This window comes from Meles meles, chromosome 6 (genome assembly GCF_922984935.1).
Source record: "Meles meles chromosome 6, mMelMel3.1 paternal haplotype, whole genome shotgun sequence".
Classification (NCBI taxonomy): domain Eukaryota; kingdom Metazoa; phylum Chordata; class Mammalia; order Carnivora; family Mustelidae; genus Meles; species Meles meles.
The window spans coordinates 31869394-31885757 of NC_060071.1; the positions used below are offsets into that span (position 1 = coordinate 31869394).

General features: G+C 38.7%; 1 protein-coding gene across 2 annotated transcripts in view; it reads right to left on the bottom strand.

Annotated features, from left to right (window-relative positions):
- Positions 1–16364, bottom strand: part of SCAPER (S-phase cyclin A associated protein in the ER) — a 514148-nt gene that overhangs the window by 137891 nt on the left and 359893 nt on the right. For both annotated transcript variants that reach the window (XM_046009648.1, XM_046009649.1), the window contains exon 25: positions 8120–8243. In XM_046009648.1, coding sequence (XP_045865604.1) covers positions 8120–8243 — 124 coding nt within the window. The remainder of the gene's footprint in view (positions 1–8119; positions 8244–16364) is intronic.

The window sequence follows — 16364 nt, forward strand, 5'->3', positions numbered from 1 at the left end:
CCCATGTACAGTTGAAAATCAAAATACAACTTTTGATTCCCCTAAAACTTAACTACTAAGAGCCTTCTGTTGATTGGAAGACTTATGATAACATAAACAGTTGATTAACATATATTTTGTATGTTACATGTATTATCTACTATATTCCTATAATGAAGTAAGCTAAAGAGAAGACCATGTTATTTAAAAAATCATAAAGAAAAGAAAATACACTTATGGTACCATATGTTTATTTAAAAAATCCACATGGGGGCGCCTGGGTGGCTCGGTGGGTTAAAGCCTCTGCCTTCAGCTCAGGTCATGATCCCAGAGTCCTGGGATCGAGCCCCACATCGGGCTCTCTGCTCTGCAGGGAGCCTGCTTCCTCCTCTCTCTCTGCCTGCCTCTCTGCCTAGTTGTGATTTCTCTCTGTCAAATAAATAAAAAGTATTTAAAAAAAAATAAAAAATAAAAAATAAAAAATCCACATGTAAGTGTACCCATGCAGTTCAATCCCATGTTGTTCAAGGATCAATTGGACTTTCATATGCTTTCCATATTGCTATTCGGCTTCCTTTTATTCCTACTTGAAGGACTCACTTTAGAATTTCTTTTTAAAAATTTTTAAAGATTTTTTTTAAAGTAATCTCTACACTCAATGTGGGGCTCAAACTCACAACCCCAAGATCAAAAGTGGCCATGCTATATGGACTAAGCCAGCCAGGCATCTCTCACTTTAGAATTTCTTATAAGCAAGTCTAGTGGTAATCATTCCCTTAGGTTTTATTTATCTAGGAAAGCTTTTGCTTCTTCATTTCTGAAGGATAGTTTTACTGGGTATAGTTTTCTTGGTTGGTCTTTTTTTCTTTTAGTATTTTTAATATATCATTCTAACACTTTTGACCTGTAGGGTTTCTGGTGAGAAATCATTGATTTTATCAGGGTTCCCTTGTACATGACAGGTCATTTTCCTCTTGCTGTTTTCAAAATTCTCTCTATGTCTCTGACTTATGATAAGTTGGTTATGTTTCTTTGTGTGGATTTCTTTGGGTTCATTATAGTTGGAGTTTGTGGGACTTCTTGAATCTGGATATCCATTTCCTTCTCCAGACTGAGAAATTTTTAGCTATTATTTCTTTAAATAAGCTTTCTGCCCCATTCTCTCACTTTTTGGGAGTACCATAATGTGTATATTGGTCTGTCTGATGGTACTGCATGCATCCCTTAGGATTTCTTCATTCATTTTCATTCTCTTTCCTTTTTGTTCCTCTGATAGCATGATTTCAGATGACTTGTCTTTGAGTTCACTCATTCTTTCTTCTATTTGATCAAGCCTGCTCTTGAACTCTTGTACCTAATTACCTAATTTTTCAGCTCAATTATTGTATTCTTCAGCTTTAAAACTTGTTATAAAAAAATTCTCTTTATTTTTGTTTTTTTCATGCATCATTTTATTGAGCTCATTGAACACCTTTATGATAACTGTTTTGAATTCTTTGTCAGTTAATTCATATGCCTGTTTCTTTAAGATTGGTTTCTGGAGATTTATCTTGTTCCCTTGTATGTGCCATGTTTCCCTGTTTCTTTGTGTGTCTTATACCTTTGTTTTGGGAACTGCACATTTGAAAAAAAAAAAGGGGGTACTTCTTCTAGACTTTACATCCTGACTTTGTAAAAAGGAAGACACCAATCACCTTGGCTAGGAAATCTGGGGGCTTCTGAAACCTTTTTGTGGATTATGAGACAACTTCTCAATTAGAGAGTTTTGTTGGTTTATCTTAGTTTCTTTTTCAGGACCTCATAATCTCTTGCTCCCTCTGGTGTCTGTCTGCAACACTTTAAGTTCTCTGGTTCTCAGCAGCAAGCTGCCCTGCTCTCTTGTTAACAGGGGATGCTAGGCATTCAAAGTATGCCAGCTCTCTGTCAGTGTCTTGAGTCAGGTGAGACAGGTTCAAGACCCTTGGGCAGCCCCCTCCCCAAGCCAGAATGCCACTCTACTCCTCTCTCCCCCCTAAAGGAGAACCCATGAACTGGGGTATTTTCTGCTAGTGCTGAGCTGTGCTGGTTTGGGAGAGGGGGAGAACACAAGTAAAATGAAACAGTTCTTACTCATTTCAATGTGGCCATTTTTGGCTTTGAGATTGGCAGGGTACTGCAACATAACTGTCTTCTGGAATTCTCATAATGGTATTTGGTCCATATACTGTTAGGTTGGTGTCTCTGTGGGGTAATGACAGCTAGGACTTCCTGTTCTGCCATCTTGCTCTTTTTGCTGGTGTTTTATGGCCTTCCAGTGTTCATGTCTAGTCTCCTCAAGGAGACATTTTGAAAGCTAGAGACTCATGTTCTGTGCACTGGAAAGATTTAGGCGCAGAAAAAAAGATGCTTAACCATGCTTCTAGAATGACAGAAGTAATCTGCTTTAACATATTTAAAAACTCTCATGCTTCTTGGAAAATAATACATGTATGTGAGACTTTATCCTAGGTCATGTCTATCTCAATGTACTGTTTTTACAGGGCTCTAGATAAATTCCCCAAGAACTTATCCCAAAAATCCTACTTTGAATCTCTACTGCAAGGTATACTTTACAGTGCCACCTGTGCTAATTTATCTTTTGTAAAAATCATAACTCAGAATTGTGGAATTTCTACCCTTCCTCTGGGCATACTGAAATCCAACTTCTTCTCAAAACCTTTCTAATGCTCCAAGTTAGAATTCATTCATTAAATATTTAAGGAGCACCTCTTATGCGCCAGGTACTCTTCTAGGTTGCTTAGGCTCTGTAGCTCTCATTATGTAACGAAACTTCTTTTTTTTTTTTTTTAAATGTTGAGATACCTCCTCAATCAGTTCTTTATTTATTTATTTATTTTTTAAAGATTTTATTTATTCATTTGACAGACAGAGATCACAAGCAGGCAGTGAGGCAGACAGAGAGAGAGGAGGAAGCAGGCTCCCCGCCAAGCAGAGAGCCCGACACGGGGCTCAATCCCAGGATCCTGGGATCATGATCCGAGCTGAAGGCAGAGGTTTTACCCACTGTGCCACCCAGGTGCCCCAATGTAACATAACTTCTTATAGCTATTTATGTGTGCAAGTTCTTCCTCTCTTAACTGTGGGCATCTGGAGTGAAGGAAATGTGTCCAATTTACCTCTACAACCCTGGCATCTGTACAGTGCTTTGCACATAATCTATATGAAATACAGGAATGCTAAAACAAAGTCTAAGCAGCTAGACAAAAAAAAAAAAAAATTCTAAACCATCTCAGTTTGCTAAAGAACCAAACAGGCTGAAGTGCCTCATTATTGGGTATCTTATAAATCCCACCAGATCTCAATTAATTAGCTTCTTTTATGCTTCCTTCTCATCCTTCTGGAAAATGTGTTGATGACTATTTTCTATCCATTACTTACAGGGTACTGCAAATTAATGGTCCATATTTTTGTTATATTATTATCAAACCAATTATCAAGAAAAATGGAAATGTATTTAAGTGATTTCAAGAAATGTAAAAATCACCATCCCTACTCATCTCTACCCCCTGTCTCCCCAAATTAGGAAACACAACCTCTTCTCCCAAGTGTCACCAACTGAGTCACAGCAGTACTAGAATTGACAGCTACAGATTAAGAAACCTAAAAGGAACCGTAAAAACCAGGAAGTGCCACGTATAAGGAAAGGAGGAATAAAATGTGTTTGCCAAACATATCCCAGGATTACAGCTCTGAACTGAACAAAACAAACACAGAATGTGCTGAAATCTATTGGTTGGGAGATTAAAAACTATTCTGAGTGTCAAGAAACCATGAGGTCACAAGCAAGGAAATACTACTTAAAGGAAACTAGGGCTTTCAAAGTAGAGGGGGAGAATGGAGCCACGTACAAGCTTCTGGCACATGGCAGACATTTAGTAAATGATAGCTATTATGAAGAGCTAAGGTCTAGCTCAAATGTCCTTCCCTTTGTGACGTGCCAGGCTACAAAAGCCATCCTCTGTGCTCCCACTGTGGTTTGTATAGGCCGCCATCACAGTGTTTATTACATGGAATCTGTGTATCTGTTCCCACTCCTAAAGTGGGGTTTGCAGGGTGATGGGGATTATAGTCCATGCTTCTCTGGAAGTGGACATAGTAAGCACTTAATTATTTTTTAACAGTATTTTTAAAAAAGATTTTATTTATTTGAGGGAGCGTGAGAGCAGGAAAAAGAGAGAGGGAGAGCGTGTGGGCCCAGGCACCAGCAGTGGAGGGGGTGGGGTGGGGAGGGCAGAGGGAGCAGACACCCTGAGGAGCAGAGAACCTGTTGCAGGGCTCAATCCTGGGACTCCAGGATTATGACCTGAGCCAAAGGCAGACACTTAACTGACTGAGCCACCCAAGAACCCCAGTAAGCACTTAATTATTAAGTATGAAAATAATAAACTACCTTTCTATGATATCTCTTAATAAGAATAAGTTTTGAACAGAAAAGACTGAAAAGCTAGAATAGAAGATCCTGTCTGAAATCTTCTTACTCATCTCTTCACATTTCAAAGGCCATTTTTTTTTAAATTTTATTTATTTGACAGAGAGAGAGATCACAAGTAGACAGAGAGGCAGGCAGAGAGAGAGAGAGAGAAGCAGGCTCCCTGCTGAGCAGAGAACCCGACATGGGACTCGATCCCAGGACCCTGAGATCATGACCTGAGCCGAAGGCAGCGGCTTAACCCACTGAGCCACCCAGGCGCCCCTCAAAGGCCATCTTTTTTGTTACCTGTCCTGTTCCAAGTATATTGTCTCTTTTTCCATTACCAATATAGAATAAGTTTCACAGAATAAATTCTTTCAGGTGATGCAGCAAGGAACATAAGTTGTTTTTTTTTTAACTTTTCACATCTTATTTTATGTCTTATTTTAAAATAATTTTAAACTAAGAAATATGGTTCAAAAACAGTAGAGTTCCTCCTACTGTTAACAAATTACAAAACCATACTCTAATTAAAGCAGGAAATTAACTATTCTGTAGACTTAAATGAATTTCCCAGTTTTCCCATTAATATCCTTTTCCTAGTGTAGGATCCCACATTTCATTTACTTGTCAGTACCTCTTCCAATCTGTGACAGTTCTCCATTCTTTGTCTTCCATGACATTGACACTTTTTTGAAAAATAGCAGTTAGTTATTGTATGGAATGTCTCTCAGTTTGGGTTTGAGAGACGGAGGTTTGACTTTCAGCTCTGTGACTTTCTTTCTCTGTAGTGTTGGCAAGCCAGTTTCTCTGGGACTCAAGTTTCCTTGTTGGTAAAAGGGATAATAGTACTGACTTTGTGTTTAAGAAAATTAAATGAGGCAATATATATTAAAATGTCTGGAATATAAGGTCATACAACAAATGCTAAGTCTTTTCTCCTTGACCCTGCCTTTCAACTATTTTGAGTAGAATTTTGTGCCAACACGTCTTACCCATATTTCAATGCCTTCTTTTACAGATAGAACCAAATAAAATTTAGCCCTCAAGTGATGACACAGTATCACCATGATAAATAGCTATTGCTATACTGTGAAAAGCAGTTCTAGGTTTGTGACTTTGTTCTTTCTCAATGGCGACCCCTCTCATCTTATTATGCCTGCCTGGAAGGGCCTCCTCATTCCCTTTCTAGTCTCAGCTTGAGATGCATGGGGATCCACTTCTTCTCTCACATAGTCATCAATGATATACTAAATCTACTAAGTGTCAGGCACTGTCTTAGGATCCTGGAGAGGATGATAAGTTATCTTCTATCCTTGTTGATTTTATGGTTAATGGGGAGACAGATAATTAAACAGTTAATTCAATGTGATGAATTCTATGAACAATTTAATGCCTAGGAGCACATAAAAAAATTCCTAACCTGGACCTGAGGAGAGTCAGGTTAGGGAACGTTTCATGACGAAGGTGCCATTATGTTTCAGTTAAGGTCTGTAGAATGTACAGAAATTAACCAGAAGGGAGAAAGAAAGATAGCAAAAGGCAAGAAGTTTAGAAAGAGGTATTAGCTGGGAAAATTGGACAGCCACATGCAGAAAAATGAAATTGGACCACTTCCTTACACCACACAAGAAAATAGACTCCAAATGGATGAAGGACCTCAATGTGAGAAAGGAATCCATCAAAATCCTTGAGGAGAATGCAGGCAGCAACCTCTTCGACCTCAGCCGCAGCAACATCTTCCTAGGAACAACGGCAAAGGCAAGGGAAGCAAGGGCGAAAATGAACTATTGGGATTTCATCAAGATCAAAAGCTTTTGCACAGCAAAGGAAACAGTTAACAAAACCAAAAGACAGCTGACAGAATGGGAGAAGATATTTGCAAACGACATATCAGATAAAGGGCTAGTATCCAAAATCTATAAGGAACTTAGCAAACTCAACACCCAAAGAACAAACAATCCAATCAAGAAATGGGCAGAGGACATGAACAGACATTTCTGCAAAGAAGACATCCAGATGGCCAACAGACACATGAAAAAGTGCTCCACGTCACTCGGCATCAGGGAAATACAAATCAAAACCACAATGAGATATCACCTCACACCAGTCAGAATGGCTAAAATTAACAAGTCAGGAAATGACAGATGCTGGCGAGGATGCGGAGAAAGGGGAACCCTCCTCCACTGTTGGTGGGAATGCAAGCTGGTGCAACCACTCTGGAAAACAGCATGGAGGTTCCTCAAAATGTTGAAAATAGAACTACCCTATGACCCAGCAATTGCACTACTGGGTATTTACCCTAAAGATACAAACATAGTGATCCAAAGGGGCACGTGTACCCGAATGTTTATAGCAGCAATGTCTACAATAGCCAGACTATGGAAAGAACCTAGATGTCCATCAACAGATGAATGGATCAAGAAGATGTGGTATATATACACAATGGAATACTATGCAGCCATCAAAAGAAATGAAATCTTGCCATTTGCGACGACGTGGATGGAACTAGAGCGTATCATGCTTAGTGAAATAAGTCAATCGGACAAAGACAACTATCATATGATCTCCCTAATATGAGGACATGGAGAAGCAACATGGGGGGGTAGGGGGATAGGAGAAGAATAAATGAAACAAGATGGGATTGGGAGGGAGACAAACCATAAATGACTCTTAATCTCACAAAACAAACTGGGGGTTGCTGGGGGGAGGTGGGATTGGGAGAGGGGGAGCGGGCTATGGACATTGGGGAGGGGAGGCGAACCATAAGAGACTATGGACTCTGAAAAACAACCTGAGGGTTTTGAAGGGTCAGGGGTGGGAGGTTGGGGGAACAGGTGGTGGGTGATGGGGAGGGCACATTTTGCATGGAGCACTGGGTGTTGTGCAAAAAGAATGAATACTGTTACGCTGAAAAAAAAAATAAATAAATAAAAAGGGAAAAAAAAAAAAAAGAAAGAGGTATTAGAAGTATGTGCTGAGTAAAAGTAAATCGGTTCTGAAAAATAAATCTCTTGTGTTGTAAACTTGTAGCTTATGAGAGATTTTGTGCCAATACCTCAGGGGCTCAGAAACTTCACCAGGAAACTTCTGGCCTCAGGGCTGTGTTCTGGAGGCTGCAGTTGACAGACCTAAACCTTTGGATATTATACTGAGCTTACCTCTTCCAACATCTGTGAACTGAAGTAAAATTTAAGGCCATAACTGGTTGCTTGTTCCTATTTCAAAAGTGTAACAGGTTAGCCCCTTTTTGCCAGAGGAGTTTCTCGCTTCAAAAAAACAAGATAACAAGGGCCATCAAAAAGTCCTTTATAAACTACCCTTTTAACTGAGTTGGCAAGAAAAGTTTTGAGGCTTTCCTAAGCTTTCTTCCATCCTACAGCCCTCATTCCTGTGGGCTCAGAGGTTTGACTTGGAGTCCAGCTGACTCTGAAGCCCCAGTCTAACCATGTAAATCTGTGACTTGGCAAATGTTACAAGTATATTATCTGTTAAATATTGGAACTTAGGAGAATCCAATATGAGATTTTCAAACTAAGAGGTCTCTTTGCCAGTCCGTAATTTACTCTCTCCATCATCTTCAGTTTTTTTCATCTGGAGGGTAAATAAGCTAAATTCTTTGAGTTTTCTCCACAGGGAATATTTCTCAAACCTTAACTGCTTCTACCTTAAAGCAGTATTATTACATACCGTCAACTGGTGTATCAGGAGGTCCATTAAGAAGGTAATCTTGTTACTAAACAGAACATCCATGCAATTTTCTGAGCAGTTACTGCAGGTGAGGTTGTAAACGTTGATTGCATTGCAGAGAGACCTAATAGAAGGAGAGAAACACCATTTGTAAAACTTGAGCAGCTCTTCTATACACAGTTTAAAATACATAAAACGAATGGTACAAAAGCAACAGGCACAAGAGGGAAATCATTCTGGGGAAAAAAAAAAACAACAACCCACCAAATATTAGGTACAAGGCTCATCAGCTAGATATAAAGGCTTATAATTTTTTATCCAAGGTCAGGTGTTTGTTAGTTTGTTAGTTGCCACTTACTAATTTCTTAGTTACATAGCAGATAATGGAAATGTATTTAATAGTCTATCTGATAATGTCTTTTTTAATTGAAAATTTACTTAGTTAACATATAGGGCGGTACAGGTTTCTGGAGTAGAATCCAGTGATTCATCACTTATATACAACACCCAGTGCTCATCACAAGTGTCCTCTTTTTAAAGAAAGTTTTTTAATAAAGATTTTATTCATTTACTTGAGAGAGACAGACATAGTGAGAGAGAGCACGAATGGGGAGGAGAGGAAGAAGCAGGGTCCTCACTGAGCAAGGAGCCCGATGAGGGGGTCGATCCCAGGACCCTGAGATTATGACCTGAGCCAGAGTCAGACGCTTAACTGACTGAGCCACCCAGGTACCCCCACTATGTTTTTTAAAAGATTTATTTATTTGAGAGAGAGAGAGCACATGTATGCACGGGGTGGGGGAGGAGGTGGGGGAGAAGGAAAGGAAGAGAGAGAATTTCCAGTATACTCCCTGCTGAGGGAGGAGCTTGACATGGAACATAATCCCATGACCCTAAGATCATGACCCGAGTTGAAATCAAGAGTCGGGTGTTCAAACAACTGAGCCACCCAAGCGCTCCACAAGTGCCCTCTTTATCACACATTGCCCATTTAGCCCATGCCTCCCTCCCTCCCTCCATCAACCCTCAGTTTGTTCTCTAACGTTAAGAGTCTCTTATGGTTTGTTTCTCTCTCTTCTTTCCCCCACTTCCCATATGTTCATCTGTTTTCTTTCTTAAATTCCACATATGAGTGAGATCATATGGTATTTGTCTTTCTCTGACTCATTTCATTTAACGTAATATACTCTGGCTCCATCCATGTTGTTACAAATGGTAATAAGAGTTCATTCTTTTTAATCACTGTGTGATATTCCAGTGTGTGTGATATTCCACACACACACACACACACACACATCTTTATCCACTCATCAGTTGATAATGTCTTAATAATCTAAGGATTAGATACCTATCACCCAGGAACTCTGGACCTAGAACATTGAATAATACATGAAACAAAGGTCTGTCAAAGCTCCTCTTCTCAGATCTCCTGGTCCCAGATCAAGGCAGATGATGGAAGAAGGGAGAACACATGAGGAGAAACTAGAGGCTTTCTTTCTAAGAACTGCAGAGTTCTGGGGAGTGAGTACCCCGCATGCTTAGTACCCCTGCCTGTATGGATATGGATTCAGAGCACCTCAACACAAGAAAACCTAGAGAGTAAAACAGTCTAAGGTCAAACTGCTCAAATTAATGTTTTCCTCTTAGGGGATAAAACCAATTTACATATGCTATCATTCAAAGAACATTTTGGAGCCACAAACTCAATGGGCACTCTTCTGGGTACTTTGAAAACTGTTTAAAACTAACATTGCCTGAGTGATCAATGTGGATTCTGGCCTGTCTAAATAAATCTCCTGCTTAAGTCACATGTACAAATGTCTTAACGTAGTCTATTAGAACAAATCCTATAGGACAATGATCCTACAGGATCAGAAGCATCAGTATCACCAGGGAATTTCTTAGAAATGCAAATTCTCAGACCCCACCCCAGACCTCCTAAATAGAAACTGTGAGGGTAGAGTCCAGCACTGTGTGCTTTAACAAATTCTGCAGGTAATTCAGATTCACCTTCTAGTCGGAGATCCCCGGCTCTAGAATAGAGGTTCTATAGTTTGAGCACTGGAATCTTTAAAAATATATTCTTGCCTGAGTTTCTCCTCTGACGATGCCAGCTGGGTGACTTTCACACATCTGCATGTTTCAAAAGCTCTATGGGAGCAATTCTGATGTGTGTACAAAGTTAAGAACTGAAGAACCACCATGTGAGTATTCATTCACCTAACAAATATCTAAGTGCCTATGATTTTCCAGGCATTGTTAGGTGAACAAAGAGCCAACCTTTCTGTCCTCATTTGGAAGAGAGAGAGTGAGAGAGCTCCTGTTGTACTTCTGATCATCTGTTTGTCTGATTTGGTTGGACCTTGCTTCATATAATTGATAGGTTCCTGAACTCTGGGCATAAGATTTCATTTCTTTTGATGGCTGCATAGTATTCCATTGTGTATATATACCACATCTTCTTTATCCATTCATCTGTTGATGGACATCTAGGTTCTTTCCATAGTCTGGCTATTGTAGACATTGCTGCTATAAACATTCGGGTACACGTGCCCCTTCGGATCACTATGTTTGTATCTTTAGGGTAAATACCCAGTAGTGCAATTGCTGGGTCATAGGGTAGTTCTATTTTCAACATTTTGAGGAACCTCCATGCTGTTTTCCAGAGTGGTTGCACCAGCTTGCATTCCCACCAACAGTGGAGGAGGGTTCCCCTTTCTCCACATCCTCGCCAGCATCTGTCATTTCCTGACTTGTTAATTTTAGCCATTCTGACTGGTGTGAGGTGATATCTCATTGTGGTTTTGATTTGTATTTCCCTGATGCCGAGTGACGTGGAGCACTTTTTCATGTGTCTGTTGGCCATCTGGATGTCTTCTTTGCAGAAATGTCTGTTCATGTCCTCTGCCCATTTCTTGATTGGATTGTTTGTTCTTTGGGTGTTGAGTTTGCTAAGTTCCTTATAGATTTTGGATACTAGCCCTTTATCTGATTGTTAAGAGCAGCAACCCTAGAGTAAGATACATCTAGGTCAGAAGAACCCAGTTCTGCCATTTGAGATCTTTGGAAGCTACATCTTAGCACTAGTAAATCAGTAAATTAACATAACATCTTAGTATTAGTAAATTACTAAGTTAACATCTTAGTATCCATTTTCTCACATATAAGACCAGGATAATAATACATAGACTTCACATAGGCATCAAGAATAGTAAATGAGACAATACATGTAAAGTACTTAGGAAAGTGCCTGGCGCATGGTTAAAAATAAGTGATAGGCTTTATTTGGTTACTAATCTTATTATTTTTGTTATGAATAAGGCACAAATGGAATGTTAATAAACTGAGTCAAATTAAAGCACAATATAAAAGCTATTATTTCCAGGATCATGAAGCACTCCCAAATGTTTTCCTGGTACACTGGCATGAATGAGAAAAGGACTCTAGGCTGCAGGGCAGCAGGAGGAGACTCAACTCTGTCCGGCTTCACTCAATCCCTGAGGCCTGTACAGAAAAACCTTGGCCTGTACTAAACTCATTTATGATATATTGTTTGGAGGCTCTACTTGGTAAGTACTTCACAAATGTAAATCAGCACCATTTCACTTATCAGATAATATATCTAGATGTTGCTAAAGAGTGCTTTTCTGGGCGCCTGGGTGGCTCAGTGGGTTAAACCTCTGCCTTTGGCTCAGGTCATGATCTCAGGGTCCTGGGATCAAGTCCCACATTGGGCTCTCTGCTCAGTGGGGAGCCTGCTCCCCCCCCACTCTCTCTCTGTGCCTCTCTGCCTACTTGTAATCTCTCTCTGTCAAATAAATAAGTAACATCTTTTTTAAAAAGAGTGCTTTTCTTTTAAATTAAAAAATAAATTGTATTTATGACAAAAATAATTTTTGTTAATTTTATTTTTAAAAAATAGCTTCCACACTCAACATGGGGGTAGAACTCATGACCCTGCAATCAAGAGTCACATGCTCTACTGACTGAGCCAGGCAGGTGTCACGTTATAAAAATAATTTTTAAAGTAATTGCAATAAATTTGGGAAAGACAAGGACAAAGAGATAGTAGAAAACTATCAAGAAGCAATTTGGGGGCATCTAGGTGGCTCAGTGGGTTAAGCCTCTGCCTTCGGCTCAGGCCATGATCTCGGGGTCCTGGAATCAAGCCCCACATCAGGCTCTCTGCTCAGCAGGAAGCCTGCTTCTCTCCCTCCCCCCCCCCCCGCCCCACCTGCCTCTCTGCCTACTTGCAATCTCTCTCTCTCTGTTAAATAAGTAAATAAAATCTTAAAAAAAAAAAAGGAAGAAGCAATTTGGTATTTGTACTTCTGGTCTTTGCTCCCCTTACTCACATAACTGTACATTTATTTAACAAATACACAATTAATATTTCTCCAAGACATTTAATATTTTGTAATAATGGTCTTCAGGTTTTTTTGTTTGTTTTTTAAAGCAGCAGAATGCTTTCCTACTCAGAAGATTAAAAGCTTACAAAATTTGGGGGTGCCTGGCTGGCTCAGTCAGAGGACTATGAGACTCTTGATCTCAGGGTCGTGAATTCGAGCCCCACATTAGGTGTAGAGATTACTTAAATAAAAATAAACTAAAGAAAAAAAAACCCCAAAAACAAAACTTATAAAATCCTAGATGCTTAAACCAGAGAACTGATAAAACCAGAGTTGCTCTGACTGAAGCAGAAGTGTGGAAGCCAGGGTCCTACTCTGTTTTCTCCTCTCAAAAAGCCTTGAAAGTTTCTTCAGAGACCTGAGGGTATGTTCCCATGAAGTGCAGTAAAAACTACTGAGCTCTGATGTAATATAATTTAGCTTTGTAACTTTCTGACTAGGAATGACAACAATAGTACAATATGCACAAGAAAGGGTTATATGGTGAAAACCATCTCCCTCTTTCTAATGTCCTTTAGCCACCCAATTTCCCACTTTAGAAATTAACATGGTTACTAGCTTACATATTCCTCCAGGCATAATCTATGCATACTGAAGAGTATTACTCTAAATACACACAGTGGGACTGTGCTACTTTATTTGATTTCCTAATCTCTGATCTGTACTGGTTCTGTGGTTTCCTGGGTGTGAGACACAGCTGTGTAATGTTATTACATTATTTCCTTTCCAACTGGTGCTGGCCTCAGAGGAGCAGTGCCCCCAGTGGATATGTTTGGTATTGTTCTGGAGTCAACCCAGAGGCCTACAATGGCTTCTAACAATTTTGTAAGGATCTAGTATTTTAAATTCCTTTTCTGAGAAATACTGCACAATTTTAAAAGGATCTGTGTTATACTAAGGATATAACATTTTTTCCCACAATTAATCCCTTACTATTTCTGTTTTCAACTTTCAATGTTACAAATAATGCTGTTTTAATAGTCTTTTAGTTACAAGTCACAGGAAGAAAGCTCTGGTTGACTTATACAGAAAGGAAATTAACTGATAGGCTATTGGGTATATTGTAAGATTTAGAAAACACACAGGCACTAAAGTTACATGGCCAGGACCAATACCCAATTCATACACTACTATATAGATCTGATGAAAAAACCAGTGGGCACCATATGCCACAGCTTGAACTTACACTGTGAATTTGGACGCCAGATGCAGCTGTCTCTAATTGTCAAAAGAATAGAAGTTGGGATCTCCTTACTTCTCTACCCTTACTTCTTTTTCTTCTTTTTTAAAAAATATTTATTTATTTTACCCTTACTTTCTACTCATTACTTACCCGCTTCAGAGTGGAAGCCTGGAATAGGTATACTGGGTTGTGAAGCTTAGGTCTCATGACTATATCTTAGACACAATGAAAACTGGGAAGCAATTCTCAGGTACTACAGGGAGAGGGCCACCTTATATGCTTGGGAACTCAGCAGACATAGGATATGCTCAATGGCACAACTTGTGCTCATTATAGCTATACCAAAAATATCATTCTGGTTCCTTGGGATAAATTTCCAGTAATAATAATCTGGGTAAAAAGATAAGAACATTTTAAGGATTTTTGACTGACAACTGACAAAACTCATCAGAAAAAAAAAAATATTTTAAACTGATTTATCCTCCCAGAAAAAGTTTCTCCATGCTTTTACCAGAACTGGATAATCTCATTAAAATATCTTTACCAATTTGACAGCCAGAAATAATATTCTTAAAGATTGCATTTCTTTTATTACTAGTGTGATTAAAGACCTTAACATGTGCTTATTGGTCATGTGTATTTATATTTCCTGGAATTATCACTGTGTACCTTTTACCCATTTTCTATTGGGGGAGGTTTGTGTTTTTCTTACTGACTTATAAGGCTCTTTACCAATAATAAAGATGTTAACCTTTGATCACTGTATGTTGAAAATAAATATTCCAATTTCCAATAAATATCTGAGCTTAGTTTTTTCATAAAGAGTGTTTTCATTTTTTTTTTAAAGATTTTATTTATTTATTTGACAGAGAGATCACAAGTAGGCAGAGAGGCAGGCAGAGAGAGAGGAGAAAGCAGACTCCCCACTGAGCAGGGAGCCCGACGTGGGACTCGATCCCAGGACCCCAAGATCATGACCCGAGCCGAAGGCAGAGGCTTAACCCACTGAGCCACCCAGGCGCCCTAGAGTGTTTTCATTTTTATTGGATGAAATCTGTCAAACTTTTCTTTAGTGTATCTGAGTTTTGTGTCAGCCTTAGAAGGATTTTCCACCTCACGATTTTAAAAGTATTCTTTAAAATTTACTTTTGGTACTTCAATAGATTTCACATTTAAACTCATGATATAAAACTGATTGTGGGATAAGGTATAAGGGAGGGATTTATTAGATTTTTTTCAAAATGAAGTTGCCATCCATACTCTTTTTGTTAATTATTCTTATCTAAACATTTTTTATTGGAGGTTTTTATCTTTTTCTTAATGATTTAGAAGGGTTCTCTCATAAATATAGCAAAGGGTTAATTCATGTTGTTAGTATTTTTTCCAGTTTATCCACTGCCTTTCATTTTGCTGGTTTTTTTCTTTTTAATGTACTGAAGTGAAACAATTTTATGAAGTCTAATGATTTTTTCTTTGTGGTTTTATTTTTTCCTCCCTTCCCTTGATTGTTTAATAAGTTCTTCCTCACTATGAGATGGGGTAGCTATACATTTGTATCCAGCCCTTTGTATTTATTTTTTCCTGAATTATCACTGTGTGTAGTAATTTTAGGTTCTGTAATTCACTAGCAAATCATTTGGAATTTATTTTGGCATATGGTGAGAGCCAGAAGCTAAATTTACCATTCCCACTCCTTTAATAGGTTATTGAAAAATTCACCTTTTCTCTACTGGCTTGAAATGGTATCTTTATCACAACTAAATACAGGACATATTCCCTGGTTTCCTACTCTAATTGATAATTTTGTCAAGCATTGTGCCATATTACATGGTTTTGAGTATTGTAGCTTTATAGTAGGATTAATATATAAAATTATAGATCCCTAAAAACTTAAACAAATGAGGGTATTACATTTAGAATGACATATAGAAACTTACAGCTTTATAACTGTATCCTATTTTTTGCTTTTGTTTTGATCTATGATTTTTATAACATTGATTTTTAATTTATTTTTTCCTGTTTTAGTCAAGAAACACAACTTGTCTACAGTCATTTGTAGAGCATACCCATACATATCATAAAACATGCCCATAGGGGCACCTGGGTGGCTCAGTGGTTTAAAGCCTCTGCCTTCAGCTCAGGCCATGGTCCCGGGGTCCTGGGATCGAGCCCCACGTCGGTCTCTCTGCTCAGCAGAGAGCCTGCTTCCTCCTTTCTCTCTGCCTGCCTCTCTGCCTACTTGTGATCTCTGTCTGTCAAATAAATAAAATCTTAAAAAAAAAACAATTAAAAAAAAAACATGCCCATAAAAAACACAAGGTATAAGATTTTTGTCCTAATGCTTTCTGTACTTTAAAGAAAATGCATTTCCTGGTAAAGTGTGGAATGTGCACTTATATAATCTTTTGCTCACAAAACTCCCCTAAGAAACTTCTACAAAGAAACTACTTTTTGATGAGAAAAAAGGAGGGGACCAAAAATCTCAAGATCAGGAAAAACTTGTCCACTCAGTAAAACTTGTTTGAAAGACAACCTCTATTTGAAAAGCACCTGTATTGGAAAGATCACTTCTTTGAACCCAGCCTGGGTGGTCTGCTCAAGGAGCTTTCCCTGTAATTTAAAACTCAAATGACTAGAAGCACTTTTAAACATC